Raw genomic sequence first — 17,983 nt, forward strand, 5'->3', positions numbered from 1 at the left:
GGGCATCCTTGCTTAACACCAATGGTGCTAGCAATGGTCTCTGAAAAACCGCCTGGGCAACGAACTCGACCCGTCACCCTCTCGTAGAGAGTATATATGGCCCAAATCATCTCTGTTGGTACCCCAATGCTGTGAAGGCGCTGGAAGAGTCTCTCGCGTGGGACTGTGTCAAAGGCCTTGCGGAAATCCACAAAGCAGCAGTAAAGCCTCTTCTTCCGCGCCTTTGCCCCATCAATGAGGCAGCGCAGAACGAAGATGTGATCAGTGGTGGAGAAAGCTCGTCTGAAACCTGCCTGGCCTGGAGCTCGTAAACCCTCGGTCTCTGCGTAGCAGCTGAGCTGTGCCTCAAGTACTGCTCCATATAGCTTGGCCATCGTGTGGCCAATCATGATAGTCCTGTAGTTCCCTGGGTCCAGGGTGTCGCCAGATTTGTGGATAGGCACTATGGTGTGCTGTGTCCACTCCTCTGGGAAGCCCTCCCCTATAGCCCGGTTGAAGACATGTGCAATCAACGGGGCTATAGTGGAGGCCGCATAAATGATGTGCTCACTCTGTAATCCAGTATGGTCAGCTGATCGTCTCTGCTGCATGCGGCGTATGGCCCTCTCTACCATCTGTGCTGTAAAGAAGGAGGAGCACGTGGGGCGTGGCCCGTGTGGCTGTGGGATAGGAGGCTGCCCTGGCACCTCATAAAGTCGCTCTGCATAATCATGCCATATCTGTGGATCCTCAATAGCTGTAATCGGACGTGGCTCGCGTAGGGTGCGCCATGCCGTCGCGCTATCTATGCTCATGAATAGGTGGTATAGCTCAAGCTCCTGTGCCTCTTCGAATGCTCGCCGCTTTTGGCGTGTCAGCGTCTTCATATGTCGTCTGGCCTCTCCCTCTGTGATCTCTCCTAAGGCTCGCCGTGCACGGAGGCGTCGGTATAACTCTCTGCACTCATCATCATACCAACGGTTCTGAGGCATAGTCCCGGGGGGGGGAGTGCGTCCTGTATGAGTGGTGTGTGGGAAAGAGCTAATAGCTGAACTGTGGAGAACGGAAGAGATATGTGATGTGAGAACTGAGAGTGGTGTGGATGGGTGGAGGAGGCATAGGCCATGCTCGACCTCGGCCGAGTAAAGAGAGGCTAGCTCATGTGTGAAATGGATGGTGGTGTGTGGAGTGTGTGCTGTGGAGCTGTGTGGGATGGTATCTCCGGTGATGGAGAAAGAGAGGTATGTGTGGTCGGCTCCGATGGGTATGGGTGGAATGGTGAAGGATGTGATAAGGTGTGTAGCCTCCCTGGGTCCCAAAATATAGTCGACTGTACTCCCCCCTCCCTCTGTAACTCCATGTGGCATACAAGTCAGGCCCCCTGAGGTGGGCCACTGGGCCATCCCGTTATAAATAACGAGACGGTGCTGGGAGCCAAGTCGAAGTAGGTGTCGTCCGTAGGCTGTGACTGGAGCTCTGTCTGCTGTATCTCTCATAGTAGCCTCCTCATCTAGAGTGTGTAGTGCCTCTGGGTCCTCGTGGTCATATGCCTCACACTGCTCACTGCGTGTACGAGCGTTGAAGTCTCCCATAAGGAAGACTTCACCCAGTGTGGAGTACTCCATAATCTCCTCCGTGAGGCATGCGTACGGTGACTCCTGCTCAATAGGGGCGAATCTGGAGCCTGTGGGAGCAAAGTAGCAAAGGGCAATGTAGACGATCCTGTCTCGTGAGAGCTCGAGGCGAATCCACATGTATCGGGCCTGTGGGTCCCGGGCAACAATCTGTAGTCTGCTGTGAAGCCCCTGTCTAAAGAGTATGGCCACTCCTCCTGAACCGCGAGTGGTGTGCTGGCGCATACATCCCCGATGTAGAGACTCCCACTGGAATCCATGTATCCGTGGTAACCCTCTCTCTGGGCTCTCGTGTGTCTCTGTATGTAGAATCATGTCTCGACCTCTCATCACCTCCTCAAGTCTCTCTGGGTGTGTCCATAGGTCTCCATTGCAATTCCAAACCGTGACATGAATCTCCTCGTGTGTCCCACAGGCCGCGAGTCCCTATGCGATGGTCTTGCCATCAATGATAACCCTACCATCTCGATATACTGCCTTCTTCCCTTCTTTGCGGGCTTGGTGGACTCTAGGCATGCACGCACGGCGGTGATCTTGTTGCATCTTTGTGAGGTCATCATCAAGATAAATCGGGGGGCCTTCTAGCCCTCTCAAGATGACCCTCTTTCGGAGGAAAGAAGTTCGAGACTCCTCGGAGGCGAATTGGAGGATGAGAGCTCTCTTCTTTGGATCTTTGCCGGCTCTCCAAACTTTGGAGAAAGGGATCTCTTCTTCCTTATATCCCACTTTCTTGCATAAAGCTTTCCCATCGCTCTCGGGTGTAGACCCTTCTTCTTCTTTGATGCCGGTCACTCGCACATTGAGACGGCGAGCTTGTCGCATCTTCTCCTCCTCGATGGTTGTGTGTACGATGAGTACCTCATCTTTTTGGGCTTCCTCTCTTGCTACCTTCTTGATATTCTTTTTGACCACTTCGACCCATCCTTCTTTGGTGGCTTCTAATTTGTCCTCAATGCTTGCGGTGAGGGCTTTGGTGATCTCCTCCTTGAGGGCTTCCTTAGCCTCCTCTTTAATCTCTCCTTCCTTGGGGTGAGGGATGTGATGGAAGCATGAAGGAGATCGATTTGTGCCTTCATCTCTTCTTGCTCTTTCCTCCATCTCTCCCTCTCCTTCTCGTTCTCCCGTTCCCTTCTCTCCTTCTCCTCTTTGAGGTTTTGGATTTCCGCTCTCATGTCCTCCTTCTCTTCGTTCCATAGCTTGATGAAGGTGGCTTTCTCCTCCCTCCGTATCTCTCTCTCCATCCACCATTCTTTCATGTCCTTCTCCAATTGTGCAAGCCTCTTGTTCGTGAGCATGAAGGTTGTCTTCATTGTCGATGTCGGCGTCTTGATGATGGGGGAAGACATGGTTGTCTTCGAAGCTACCCTCTCTTCATATTGTGAAGAAGAGGGGAGAAGGGGAGTACGTGTGTGTATGCGTGTATGTGTGTAGTGTGTGTGTGGGTATGTATCCGTGTGTGTGTGTGTGTGTGTGAGAGAGAGAGAGAGAGAGAGAGAGATGGCTGCGTGATGGGGAGCGAGGAGGGGCTGCGTGAGGGGGAGGCTGGAGGGGGGCTGCGCGAGGGGAAGAGAGGGAGTACGTGTGTAGCAAGGAGAGGCAGTTCAGCAGCAGCAGCAGGTTGGTATAACAGCGGCAGCAACAGGCGGGTACTGGGGGTGCTGTGCAGGTGGGGTGGCGCGCTGAGCAGCTGGGGTGACACAGCAGCGCGCAGTACAGCAGTAATGTGCCTGGAGCAGCACAGCAGCAGGTACGTGCGCTGGTGCAGCAGGTCCGCGCGCTGGTGCAGCAGGTCTGCGCGCTGGTGCAGCACAGCAGCAGGTCCGCGCGCGAGAGAGAGACCAACTGCAGACGGGCGTGCTGGAAAGTGCAGACAGGAAGTGCGCAGCTGGTTGGCTCTCTCGTCTCGGCCACTTCACCATCCTCACATCGGCTGCTTCTCTTCTTCTTCCGGGTCCCTTCTGCGGAAGTATCTCATAGAGCTTGTTGGTTGAGATAGAGGTTCCCCTTCTTTGGATACACGACACTTCTGCTCTGAGTTGCCTTCTCCAACACTTGCTTACATCCATTTTCTTTGTCTCCTTTGGATCCACTTAGCGGTATGGGTTCTTCACCGGTATTGAGTCACCACCAGGAGACTCCCCCACCTGTTCGCCGGTTTGTAGTTCCCGATCAGATCATGGATAGAGTGGATGTAGCCCCCACTTTCTTACATGAGCGGAGCAGTTGTGGGCCGTGTCAGTGGCGCCTCTCTCTCCAGAGCTTCTCTCAGAGACTTTCTTCGGACTGCTCTCGGGAGTCACCAGGGTAGAGTTGTGGAGGTCACATGCCTCGGTCAGGCTCTTCATGGCTCAGTTATTGGACCAGGCCTCCATTACTGTGCTTTGTTCGCATGTACCGATTGTTTCTGGAGGCAGAGCCTTCTATATTATGCAGTGGTACCCGTAGTTCACTAGGACGAGTTCGAGTCCAGGCAGATTGCTCCGCGGTATCCCTTGACCTTGTCATTTCCCTCTCTATCGCGACAGTTTGTACAGTAGGATTTCCTTCAGGCCTTAGCTTCAGATTTTGGAGTTGTGGTTCCTGGATCCATACGTACTTCAGGAGGACCACCACGTGTTCAGCTCTTTGGCTCATTAGAGATCATGGAGACCATCCTTATCACAGGTAGAGGAGAGTACCAGTTTACCCAGAGGCTGGTGGTTACCGGGAAACCAGGCCAGTGTCTCAGATGCCAGGAGATGGGTCATCTGGCTCGTGCGTGTCCCACTCAGCCTGCTCAGAGACAGAGAGCTGCGGCCAACCATCCTCAGCAGGAGAGACCCCAGCAACACCCAACTACAGAGGCCCCTCATCAGCAGCCTGTTCCGACTGGCCAGGGCACTGATGGATGGCGCAGGCCTGGGCGCAGGCAGACCTTTCATCGGATAGATCGTCACGAGTTTCCTGTTCCACCGATCTCACAGACTAGGAGTGCGTCACCGGAGGTTGTACAGGCTACACCGCTTCCTGACCAGCAGCAGAGAGCAGTGGCTAGACCCTAGCTCAGTGACTATAGCCACTTCCCGCCACTACCAGCAACATCTACTCCTCGGGGCAGTCAGGCTCCAGCTCCTTTACCAGTCGACATGCAGGTGGACGTTGTGTCTCCCCCTCCACCTCCATCGCCTGCGGAGCCCCAGCTAGTGCTTCTTCCCTACAGCTTGCGCTTTTGCTACCCACTCCTGTCTCCAGACTCCCTACCCATCCTCGTGTTTCTAGAGATTTTCTCAGCTTTTGTCCTCCAGAGTGGGATCTGGATAGAGCCGAACAGCAGCCTTGAGCTTGGCCCCTCCATGGTCAGAGTTTACATGGTGCAGAGACCTAGGCGGAGCAGCTCCTCTTGTCAGTTGGTGGGTGGCAGGATAGGCCCTATGAGATCCTTCTCATCTTTCACGGGCAAGGAGACTTGGTCAGAGGGGCGTGTGTTAGATTTTGTCTATGCTGTTACTCTACTAGAGTTGCAGGATTGGTTGGGAGATGCAGGAGCTGCTGCTTGTTTGTCGCAGATATTTCTGCAGTGCTGTGTGGCCTTAGAGTGGCTTGACAGAGGGTGTTGCTTTTGTTTGCCCATTGTGTTGTACTCATGGGATGGTTTTTCCATGCCCTCCTCTATGAGGATTTGGGGTGTAAAAAATTCCGCACAGAAAATGCACTGTGAGCAGAAAGTGATTAGTCAGTGGCTTGCAGATGTTCGCTATTTTGTGGTTGGAAAGAAGATACTTTGTCTTCTCCCAAAGATGACTCTGGGGACTCATCCTCGAAGAGACAGAGATGGTGACTATGTGGAGTACTTGATGGCTATGTGGGTCTATATACGTATCAGCCTTGTGGTTATGATAGTACTGGATGATCACTGGATATATATATGTATCAACCTTGTGGATGTGTCAGATTTTTGGTTGCGGAGACAATGTTGTCTACCTTTTTCTGTTTCTCATGGATTTTCATGTGCTATCATGGAATGTAAATGGATTGAGGTCAGCTAGGCTTACAAGAAAGAGACAGGCAAGGGTTGGCACGGAGCTTCGAGCTGCTGTCAACAAGCCGGTTGATATTTTGATGCTTCAGGAGCACAAGTTAGCACGCCCTTTTGGACATTTGCTGGGGGTTGGCTCTCGGACCTCTGGTCGCCTGCCATTGGGGAGCATGAGAATAGTTGTGGTGTATGCATATTGGTGAGTGCACGCTATGTCGGCTCCATCATTATGCATGGCATTTTGATTCCTGGCAGGGCCTTGTATGTTACCGTGCGGATTGGAGATTCAGTCATTGGTTTCTTGTGTATTTATACCCCGACCACAGCGCGTGCTAGGTCTGCATTTTGGACGCGATTGACTTCTGCTCTTCCAGTGGTTGACTCTTGGATTGTTGGAGGGGATTTCAACAACGTTGAGTCAGCAGAGGATTTGAGGCAGCTGATCAGCCTCCGATTCTCACTTCGATTGCAGCATCAGAGCAGACTGCTTGGGAGAGATTCTTGTTGCATATTCACGCGGTGGATGCCTGGCACATTCCATCTTCTGCACGATTGCCTCACTTCTTGCAGTTCTCTTGGGGTTCACGGAGATAGAGTGGCAGATTGTTAGAGCGATTGGACAGATTTTATGTGGGCCAGTGGGCTTCCTCTGTTGGAGGCTCTACATGCATTTGGGGTGTACATCTATGTCTGATCATTATCCTGCTTCTATTTTGATAGCTTTTCGGAGGCAGATTTGACTGAGGAGATTTCACGGATATGGCATGCTGACCCGACCTCTCAGTGCATACAGATGGAGGATTTCCAGTCGGATTTCCTAGCTGATTGTATCCATCAGTCTAGTGTATTGTGTAGAGAGAGGACCATGTCCAGCCGCAGAGACCTTGAGCAGAGACGGAGATCTTTACTAGCCCCTTTGACCAGCACACAGCGATTGTTACAGTTCTATCTGGGTGATGGGTTCTTAGCGGGGTGCCAGGCGGAGATCCTGGAGGAGATCCGCTTGATTCAGGAGAGGAGAGGAGAGTTTTCGACTCGAAGGCTGCACGATGGATTGCCTTGGGTGACAGGATGAATGCATCATTTTTTGCCACTCATAGAGAGAGACCTCCTGGTAGGACACTTCGGGCTGTCTTAGATGAGCACGGTTGCTTGCAGACGGCAGACCCAGATTCAGTGATGAGGGTTGCCACCTCTTACTATAGAGAGCTTTTCACTGCAGAGACTACCACGCGTGCCATTCGAGAGGCGAGACACAGAGTATGGTCTCATACTAGACGCTCGGTCACAGCACATATGTGTCATGCTTTGATGCTTCCTTTTACTCTAGAGGAGTTGCAGACTGCTATTGCAGATTTGGATCCTACCTCTTGCCCAGGGGATGATGGTCTTACTCGACAGTTCTTTCAGACGCATTGGGAGGCAGTTTCTGGGCCTTTATTTGCAGGTTGCAAGCAGATTTTTGTGTCAGGTCGGATGCCTTCATCATTGTGCTCTGGCTTGATTTCTCTTATACCCAAGGGGGGTGATTGTACTTCCTTGTGATAGTGGAGGCCAATCACCCTGCTACCTACGATGTACAAGATATTGGCCAAGCTGTTGGCAGCAAGAGTAAGGCCTCTATTACCGGATTTGATTCATGGGTCTCAGACGGCTTTTATCCAGGATAGATGTATCCTGGATAACCTTTTCTCCTATCATCAGGCTGTGGAGTGGGCGTTGGCGACTGGCAACCCCCTAGCTTTGCTTTTTCTGGATTTGGAGAAAGCATATGACAGAGTTGATTGGGATTTCTTGGAGGGAACCTTATCGCATATGGGGTTCCCCCAAGGTTGGATCACTGGGGTTTCTGCACTTTATAGATCAGCGCGGAGTGCTATTACCATAGGAGGTTAGATTGGTGACTATTTTGACCTTTTTCGGTCGGTTAGGCAGAGATGTCCCTTGGCTGTATACATGTATCTATTTGTGGGTGAGGCACTTTCGGATTGTGTTAGATCTCAGCATGCAGACATTCGAGGAGTGGTTCTTCCGGTTGCAGGGGAGAGAGATCTGGTTGATCAGGAATTTGCTGATGACACCCTGCTTATGGTGCAGTATGTACTTGAGTATTTGACAGCCATGCGGGAGGTCTTGGATGTGTATTGCTTAGCCAGTGGTGCTCACATCACGTGGTCTAAATCATACGGGATTTTGGTGGCCTCTGATGACATTCCAATGGGGTGTAGAGGATGGTTTTACTTGGCTGCAGCCTGGTCAAACATGCCGGTAATTGGGTTTTCAGGTTGGTCTGGATGTATCCTCAGAGTAGCAGTTTATGCCGGTGTTTCTGTCTCTCAGACGGAAACTATGTCATTGGTCCTCGCAGCACCTTTCTCTCGCAGGGAGAGTACTAGTTGGGAATCAGGTTTTGCTGGCATTGGTATGGTATATTGCTTCTTGCTGGATGCTTCATTCGGGCGTCATGAAGAGGTTACATCGCTTGATTTGTAACTTTCTTTGGGGTGGCTCAGATGGGTCCACTGATACTACGGCGCGTGTTGCTTAGCGGACGATCATTACGCTTGTCTTGGTATCATAGATCCTGAGATGCAGTGCAGAGCTTTACTGACCAAGTTTATTGTCCGAGGACTATTTCGGGGCAATGAAACTTGGAAGGTACTCTTCAGATCTGTTTTACATACAGTGACACCTCGTTTTGGCACTAGAGACGGGCACTCCTGGGAGGAGGGGATTAGATTCATCTTCAGTGATGCTCCCTTGCAGATTGGGCACGTCTCCCCTTTTTTACGCTCTATTTTTTCAGATTTGGAATTCCATGAGACGGGGGTTGGTGCGACGTCCTCCATCTTCCTTACAGGAGATTGAGAGACAGCCCCTTATCTGGAATTCCTATGTGTTGGATGAGGAGGGACATCAGCTGGGTATGCGGACTCATATTGATTGGACCATATGGGATAGTGGTCCTGCCGCCTCCTTGCTTACTTGGTCAGAGGCCAGACAGGTGTCTACAGATTTCTTGGCAGATGAGTATCATATTGGCAGAGGGGTAGCGACACGTATGGCAGAGATTGATACTTCTATTCCAGAGCTATGGGACAGAGCTATTAGAGGTGATCATATTATACCCGTGCATAGAGGCTGGGTGGCTGTCTTTGACGGTTGGGGACATCCCATCTGGGTGCAGAGCTCATCTCTTAGGATGTTTTTTGTCCCAGTGGAGCAGGACAGGACCCTTGGTCACATCAGATTGCAGTTCTCCCACACGGCCTCTCAGGAGATTCAGCAGCATACATGGACACCCATTCGCATTGTTGGGTCCTGTGGGAGGAGGAGAGGTGGATCCATACTTATCAGTGGATATGGCTCCTTGCTGGTGGCTATGGATATGGGAGGGTCGTCCCTTATCGCAGGTTGCTTGGGATCTTGGCGAGTGGTGCTGGCCTGCGATGGACACTAACCAGGGCACAGTGTCATTCTTTGAGTACACAGTTCGGATTGGTAGACGCAGCCTACTTCGCAGACAGACTCACATACCCACGAGACTGGGTCTATGGCTGCATTTTGGGCTATCACATGCTTTTTTGCATCGGTTTTGGGTGTGGATTTGGTTATTACGCATTGCACGCAGGATTGTTCTGTGCTTGTAGATGATTACTCATGCTGGTTTAGCTGTGGGCACTTGGGGAGCAACGGTGGGTCACGATCTCCCAGTCCTCATCCTGTCAATGGACTTCTTCACCATCTCAGCGGTGAAAAAAGCACATGCGTGTGGGCATGGATTGGAGGGTCGGGAAGGGGCGTCTGTCCAGGAACTGTATACAAAGATGATGCGTACTGGCCCCAGGCCTCTGTAGAGGTAATGGCAGGGGGGAGAGTTCTCATGAAAGAGCCTTCATGCCTCACGTGTGTCCTGACTCAAGAATAGCTCGTATAGATCCTGCTCTAGGCGAGCCAATAATACCCTCTTCTTCCGCTGCACTAGGTGTCGCTATGACTGTCTGTGAGTGATGTCCCCCAAAAGCACCTCCCTCTGAAGTCTGGCTCTAGTCTTGCGGCATTCCACATCATACCAACTATTTTGCGGCATGCTCCCAGAACGGCGTCTCTGCTCAGGCTGAGTGTGTGGGTATGCCTCTACTGCTGCATCATGTAATGTCTGTGTCAGTACAATAGTAAGCTCCTCCAGAGGTCGCCCTGGCTCCTCAGTGCGCAGCCGTCTGTAGATCCCATCTATATATACAGAGTTTGTCTCCCGCGTGAAGGTGTAGCGAGGTGGTGCTGCTGCTCGTGGACTGTGTGCTACATTAAACTGAAAAGAGATGGTCATCGACAGAAGGGCATGATCCATTGCCACCCCAACAGGTCTGGGTCCAACCGCGTGAGAACCTGGATACTAGAGATGACACTCGGCTGTGCCATGACATAATCCACTGTGCTCCCATCTGTAGGTACTCCCATCTCCTGTCTACAAGCTGTCTCCCATCTGTATCCACTGATGTGAGGCATAGATTGCCCAGGGTCTTGATGTGTCTTAGAGTAGAAGATGATGTCTCTTCGAGTAAAACTATCCTCAAAAGCACCCACATCAAGGCGCATAGATCCATTACAATTCTAGGCGGCAACTTTGAGTGTGGTCCCATAGGTCTCGCATTGTCATATGGCGCGTCACTCCAGTATTACCACTCTTCCATCTCGGTAAAAGGCAATCTTGCCTTTTTCACTTGCCGCTCTAATCTCCGGCATTAGCTCCTGCATATGAGCGATCTGCGAGAGGGTAAGATCATCCCCGAGAAAGATGCCCGTCTTCTTAAGAGTTGGCCTTTTCTTCAAAAAGTCCTCCGCTTCCATGGAGGGAAAACGAAGAATGAGTGCCCTTTCTTTAGAGGTTTCCCCATTGCTTCCATTTTTCTTGTTGCCCACTCTCCAAGCTCTTGTGTGCATCGGTTCATGACCCCCCATCAAAGCCATGAGTTCTTTTACCTCTTCGTCCACATTATCTTTATCTTTAATTGTAAATTCTGACATGTAAAGCGTGCACACGTCTTCTTTGCTCCTCCTCTAGTGTCGGATTAATAATAGTGGGTGTGGACGCGGACTTTATTTCCTTACCTTTTCCTTTCTTGGCAACCTCGATCCATTTCTCGGCTTCATCCGCCTTCTGTTGAGTCTTTGTAATAACATCCACCCAAGAAGTCGTCATTTCTTTGTGTTGCTCTTCTCCCTCTTTGATGGCCCGTACTTGCTGCTTGATCGTGTTTAGTTCTTCTATTACTGAGGGTTGCAATTCTCCCTCTTCAAGTGTGTTTCGTGTTTCGGCAAGATCCTTCTTTTGTGACGCAATCTCTTCATCTTGAGCCATCACACGATCTTCCAGTGCATTTATCTTGCTTTCGTGGATCAACACGCGTCCTTCGAGCATTTATATTGTGCCCAATAGGTTGCGATTCATCTTGCTAATGGTTTCCGTCATTTCTTCTTTGCACTTTTGAATGGCATCCTCAAAGGGGTCGGCCTTATCATTCTGCTTTCTCATGCTTAATCACCGCCAACGGGAGCCACAGTATGCACACATATGTTTCCACATTATGCACATATGGTTTTTTTTTTTCCATCTCTCTCTCTCTCTCTCTCTCTCTCTCTCTCTCTCTCTCTCTCTCTCTCTCTCTCTCTCTCTCTCTCTCTCTCTACGCTTACATTTCCTCCCACTTCTCTCTCTACGTACAGGCCCTCTCTCTCGACGCTTAATTCTGTCCCAACTCTCTCTACGCACGGGCCAGCGGGGGGGGGGGGGGGGGGGGGGGGGGGGGGGGAGCGCGAGGGTTCGGGGTTGCAGGGAGAGCGCAAGGGGCGCTAGCGGTGCAAAGGGAGCGCGAGGGGGGTGGGGCTATAGGCTACGACAACAGGGCAACACGAGGCAGTAGGGAGGGGGGGTGCAGAGGGGGGGAGCGTGAGGCAGCGAGGGTGCAGAGGGAGGGAGCAAGATAGCGAGGAAGCAGGGGAGCGAGAGAGAGAGACATTGCTTTGGTGCAAAGGGGGAGAGCGTGAGGCAGCGAGGGTGGGGGGGGGGGGGGGGGGGGGGGGGGGGGGGAGCAGGACAGCGAAGGAGCAACACAACACAGAGAGAGAGAGAGAGAGAGAGAGAGAGAGAGAGAGAGAGAGAGAGAGAGAGAGAGAGAGAGAGAGAGAGAGAGAGAGAGAAAGAGAGAGAGAGAGAGAGAGAGAGAGAGAGAGAGAGAGAGAGAGAGAGAGAGAGAGAGAGAGAGAGATGAAATGTTATATTAACGTCTTCAAAAGGCCAAAATGACCTGTGAGCCCAAACTGTTACAAAATTGTGAATCTGATACCATGTTTGGGTACAAAAAGACTAGAACAAAAATACTACTACTACTAGAATCTATCTGTTGTGTAGCCCCTCTCCTCAATCATGGCCGTCTAGATCTCCGTAGCTCCAGTGCTCGGTCGATGAGAGTGCCGGTAGTGGTCGAATGAGTGTGGGCCGAGCTCTGCAGTGATGGTTGCTCCTCTGGCTATTCCATATCTAGTGAAAAGAAATCTGTAACTCGTCTCCGGGACTGTCTCTCTCTAGCTCTCCCCAGTAAAGTGTCTTTATAGCTGTGTAACTCAAGTAGATATAGCCCAAGACATCTCTGATCCTCATAACTCATGACCCTAGAGAAATGACCGAAGCCCTCTCTGAATAAGCAGTGGAAACGGCCTTGTATCTCATAGTACATTGTGCAATGTCTTTGGCTCTAGCTGGCATAAGCGGCATAACCTGTTGTCTGTTGGTATCACTCTGAATCTACTAGTCTCAATCTCCAGCTGATGTGAGGATGTGTGTATCTGACCAATGGCACAGCGCAAACCATGAGACATATGTGTATCCATGTAGCTGGGTCGAATCACAAACCCATCTCCTGTGAGGTGGAGAAGATGCTCTCTATAGAAAGCCATCTTAGTGCCTAACTCCTGTGGCGGCTCTATCCATGTCCTCCTGGTATCCAACTGGATGAGGTTCTGACGAATGAGTCTAGTAATCTCCACCCATGTAAGAGACATCGAGGGTGCTTGAAGAGAGTACTGGAAAGGGGGTAGCCTGTCCATGGTGAAGCCATGCATCTGAAGCCATGATGGCATCTGTGCATACCAGCATGAAGTGTCCCCTTGAAGACCTAACTGTCTGGAAGACTCAAGGGCCAATCTAGTTTATCCGTCTCTAGTAGTATACCACAAGCTGTGCACAAAGTAGACTGATCTGGTAAGCGCCTCCATCTCCATAGGAGGGGCAGCTAGCTCTACACGAATGATAGCGTGGGGTACGGAGGCCTTGGCTCTGATGAGTCGAGAGATCATAGATACCAAGGGCCTCTCCATACGTCTCCAACCATCTTGGCCTACAGAAGGTCCCCATATCTGCACCGCATACAACATAGCTGAGGCTACTAAAGTATCAAAGAGCCATAACTTTGTCCGAGGTTCCTGGAACTAAACCTGCGAAGACATTCTCTCCAAACTTCCCAAGGCAGCATAAGCTCTAGTTAGTCTAGTCTCTGCTGCTCTCCCCAAAGAAAACCTCGGCCCAGTGAAGACAACCCCAAGGTAAGTGTATGTATCTGTATACTCTACAATCTCTTGGCCATATGTGAAAGTCGGTGCTGATCTCCTGATCCACTGTGTTAAACACCATAACTTTGGTTTTACCAAGGTTTACAGACAATCCACTATCCTCTGCAAAATTGTGTAATGCATCCAACTGTTGCTGCATACCCTCTGGTGAGTCAGAGATCAACACAATATCATCAGCATGTAACAACAATAGGATCCACGTCCCTGCCAGTTGGGCACCTCTATCACCCTCTCTGTCAATGTAATCAGACACCTCATCAACATACATACCAAATAGAGTAGGAGACAATGGGCAACCTTGTTTCACCCCAATGGTGGAGTGAACTAAATCAGATTTCCCCTCCGGGGTGCGTAGATGCCCCATCATTGATCTGTATAGAGCCATAATCCCCCAAATCAACATTATGGGCACCCCCATCTCCTGCAGTCTACACATCAATCGAGCTCTCGGTACCATGTCAAATGCTTTGCTGAAATCCACAAAGCTACAATAAATCCGTCTCCCATGTGACGTGCCCTCCTCAATGATGGCTCTAAGTGTCCGAATATGATCAAGAGTGGAGAAACCCCTCCTAAAACCGGCCTGGCCCTTTGCTCGTACACCCTCACCCTCTGCCCAATTACGCAACTGCTACTCAAGAATGGATGCATACAACCGTACCAATGTGTGCCCAACCATAATAGTGCGGTAATTCCTAGGCTCTGTAGGATCACCTGCTTTGAAGATAGGCACAATAGTCTTGCTCCATCTGGGCCAAATAAGCTCGTTTCTTCCGTCGCACAAGGCGTCGGGAAGCAATCCGAGATTGTTTGTAAGTGATGACTCCTAAAAGAAGATCTCTTTGGAGCTGGGCTCTCATCTCTCTGCACTCCTCATCATACCAACTATTATGGGGCATTCTCCTAGAATGTCGCCTCGGACCCCGTTGAGTGTTTGGGTATGCCTCTGATGCTGCACCATGTAGTGTCTCAGTCAGTAAAGTAGTGCATTGCTCCATTGAGAGACCAGGACTAGCTGTGCATAGACGGCTATAGATCTCCTCTGTATAAACCGAGTCAGTCTCTGGTGTAAATGTATAACGGGTATGTGACCTGTCTCCTGATGTCTGGGCTGTACTATACTAAAATGAAACGGACAATGTCAAAAGAGCATGATCCACTGCTACACCCACTGGTCTGGCTCCGACTATGAAATCCTGAATACAAGGAATAAAGTTGGGCTGTGCCATAACATAGTCCACTGTACTGGCCCTGTGTCTGTGTGGAAAGCATGTGAAACCGGCTGCTCCAGGAAATCGCTGTAAGCCATTAAGTATGGCTAACCCATGTGTAGTCGTCATCTCCGTGAGGTATCTCCCATACTTCGTCTGCTCTTTGTCATGTGAGCATATGTCAATCTTCAAGTCACCCACATCCAGCTCTCTAAGCATCTCATCTAAAGTGTCGTAGAAGACTGTCTGAGAGTTGCCCGTTCGGGCATTGAAGTCCCCTAGGAGGATCATATCGTCATCCCTAGAAAACTCCCATATATCATCATCTAGTATAGAGAAAGGCGACTGTCCTCTGGGTGCAGCGTATACTAACGTACTGGGGGGAAGTAACATATGGCAGTGTATAGAAATCAGCCTGTGTCAGCTCTTAGCCTCACCCACATGTATCTAGCATGATCATCTCTCTGTACAATTTGTAGTAGTGGCTGTAACTCCTTCCTAAATAGCACTGCTACTCCTCCTGAACCTCTACTCCCATGCTCAGACTTCGTGACTGTCCTGTGGGTTGTCTCCCATCTGTATCCCACCACATGTGGCATAAGCTGCCAGGAGCGTGATGAGTCTCTGAGAAGAAAACAATGTCCCTCTCTCTAAAACTGTCCTCAAAGGCACCAACGTCCAACCTCATAGATCCATTACAATTCCAAGTAGCCATCTTCAATGTGGTCCCATAGGTCTCACACCGTCATGTGGAGTGCGGCTCTAAAATCACCACCCGACCATCTCTGTAAAAGGCCATCTTTCCCTTCTCCCTTGCAGCCGTAATCTCTGGCATTACCTCTCTCATATGCGCAAGCTGTGAGAGAGAGATCATCACCGAGGAAAATACCTGTCTTCTTGAAAGTAGGCCTCTTTTTCAGGAATTTCTTCTTCCCTTCCAAGGAGGGGAAGCGTAGTATGAGAGCTCTCTCTTTTGAAGATTCTCCCGGGCCACCACTCTTCTTGCCCACTCTCCATGCCTTTGTGTGTGAAGGCTTGTCGACCCCCATCACGGATGTGAGGATTGTGAGCTCTTTTTTCCACATTGTTTATGTCCATGAGGCCGGTTACCCATGTAGAGCCCGCATCCTCCTCCTTTGTTCCTCTTCGAGGGTCATGTTAATAAGAGTGGGTGTACAAGGGGCTTCCTTACCTTTCCCTTTCTTGGTGACCTCAAACCATTTTTCGGCCTCTTCTACTTTCTTTTGTGTTGCGAAGATGACCCGGCCCATGACTTCTTCTCCTCATCTTCCTTGATAACCCGTATTTCTTCGCTCATGGTATTCAATTCTTCCATCATGGATGGCTGAATTTCGCCTGCCGTCCACTTGTTGCTGCAAGAAGTTCACCTTGGAGAGTTCGGATTGTGGCTTCTTGTGAAGCCGCTTGCTCTTCGACGTGAGAAATCTTTTCGCATAGGTTCTTCTTCTCCTTTTTCCATTCCTCCATCTTTTGAAGAAACGTTGCCTCCATCTCTTTCTTCCACTCCTTCACTTCAAGTGTTGATATCCGCTTGTTGGTAATTGAGAACTTCATGTTGAGAGGGAGGCGGGCTATAGCCATTGGAGAGGCCAGGGTCAATGGGTAGCCCAATGGAGAGAGAGAGAGAGAGAGAGAGAGAGAGAGAGAGAGAGAGAGAGAGAGAGAGAGAGAAATGAAATGTTATATTAACATCTTCAAAAGGCCAAAGTGGCCTATGAGACCAGAAAGTTACAATGTGGTGGATCTGATACAAAGTCAAGAGTAACAAAATGACAAAATGAGAGAGAGAGAGAGAGAGAGAGAGAGAGAGAGAGAGAGAGAGAGATTGAGATTGATTTTAGAACTATGGGAGTGTTTAATCGGGAGAGTTTTTGAAGCATTTAGGGGGTCTGTTAAACTGGGCTCTTATTTGAGTGTGTGTCAAGTGTGCCAAGTAACAAGGTTTAACGGAGCTGTTATGGGTGCTTTCAGTAATCTTTTCAGAGTCTTTGGTACTGCCGTTGGAAGTGAGGAGGCAACAACCTTAGAAGCTAGCAGGACCCCAAACAGGTATTGAGTGGTTGCGTTGTCCACTGCTGGATAATTCTTGAGTGAAACACATCCTTTCTTTATTGAATCTCTTATTAAAATGATACCTTTCTACTGTAAAAATGTCTAAAAATGGTGCTTGGAAAATCATTATGGGTGACCCCCTCAAGGCTGCACCCGGAACAAAATGGTACATCTTATTCTGTTTGCTGATTACTTCGCAGGCGTCCAGTACAAGCCATGCCCTCTAATGCAGGGAGAAGTGTGATTAACTTTGCACGCCGTGCTGGTGGAAGAGGTGAGTGAAGCTCCACATTTTGTTGAAACTCTAAAAGACCCATAAGATTACTCATTCCTCTACCTTATACACAGGGAATGAAATGGATATGAACGGAGGATATGCTTTCTCGGCGAAGTTACTCCACCTGGCTTGGCATCCCTCAGCAAATCTGATTGCTTGTGCAGCTTCAAACAGCTTGTATATGTACTATGCTTAGGGAACTTTCTTTATTAGCAAAAGGTTCTTTTATATTTTCATCCACATCATGGGGTGGCACAAATGTAAGCCCATGGGGAAGCAAGAGCGGTTGATCTTTCAAAGTCTTTTCCGGCATTGCTTACGGTTCATCGATAGAAAGAGTCCCGCAGCGTGCGGTCGTCTTCTTGGGATGGGAATAGCCCATTTCTGAACAGTCAATCTTTACCTTCGAGGTTGGAGGAAGGCCAACCATAGGTGAAGGTGCCCATATGTTGATTCTTTAATAGCATGGAAGGGAGCCTAGTTTACTGTTGTAAATTTTGGCAAAGGAGAGTTTGTGAACAGATAGATACTTCATCATTGTGCTATGTATTGGTTATGCACCCATTGACACATGCATAAGTTTGCTTATAGACGGGTCGATTATTGGTCATATTGACAAAGTGCAAAAATAATGGGTTTTTGACCTCGGAGGTATTACCCTCAGGTGTCCTATAATCCCATTTGTCTGGACAGTCGGAACGAGCTCAGAAGCAGTTGTTTTTGACGCGTGGTGCATGATAAATCGGTGTTTCATCCGTATGCGCGTGTTGCGTGCGCGCACACATACTATGGCATGCATTTCTTGTACACATCATTGAGAAGAGTTCTTTGCTCCACAACCTTGGGCCTAACTAGAATTTAGCTATTCATAAAATCTAAGGCTAACTTTGTCAAATTCCAGCTTCCTCTACCTGAATGAGCTAGCGAAACGATATAGGCTTTGATTTAGACTACATAATGAGTCCTCTTAAGGATAACAATATTTTGCTTTATTTATATAACCTTTTTAGCAAATCATGTTTTTCTTTTAGCTTTGTAATAAGTGTACTTGCCAGACTGGCTTCCCTCGACTCTTCGGATGTGTGCAGGACTAAAAGTATCCTCACTAACCTGAACATTGGATTAAATATGGGGATCCCCAGGATTCCGTAGAGAATGTAATACA

At 49.6% G+C, this 17,983-nt stretch overlaps 1 protein-coding gene across 5 annotated transcripts in view; it reads left to right on the forward strand.

Annotated features, from left to right (window-relative positions):
- LOC147464547 (serine/threonine protein phosphatase 2A 55 kDa regulatory subunit B beta isoform-like) overlaps window positions 1–17,713 on the forward strand; it is a 185,070-nt gene extending 167,357 nt beyond the window's left edge. For all 5 annotated transcript variants that reach the window (XM_086515490.1, XM_086515485.1, XM_086515494.1 and 2 more), the window contains 3 exons: window positions 16,461–16,538; window positions 16,742–16,815; window positions 16,890–17,713. In XM_086515490.1, coding sequence (XP_086371616.1) covers window positions 16,461–16,538; window positions 16,742–16,815; window positions 16,890–17,014 — 277 coding nt within the window. In that variant the 3' untranslated portion in view covers window positions 17,015–17,713. The remainder of the gene's footprint in view (window positions 1–16,460; window positions 16,539–16,741; window positions 16,816–16,889) is intronic.
- Window positions 17,714–17,983: the final 270 nt, after the last annotated feature.

The sequence above is a fragment of the Adiantum capillus-veneris genome, chromosome 1, assembly GCF_014529385.1.
Source record: "Adiantum capillus-veneris isolate H3 chromosome 1, ASM1452938v2, whole genome shotgun sequence".
In the NCBI taxonomy this organism is placed as follows: Eukaryota; Viridiplantae; Streptophyta; class Polypodiopsida; order Polypodiales; family Pteridaceae; genus Adiantum; species Adiantum capillus-veneris.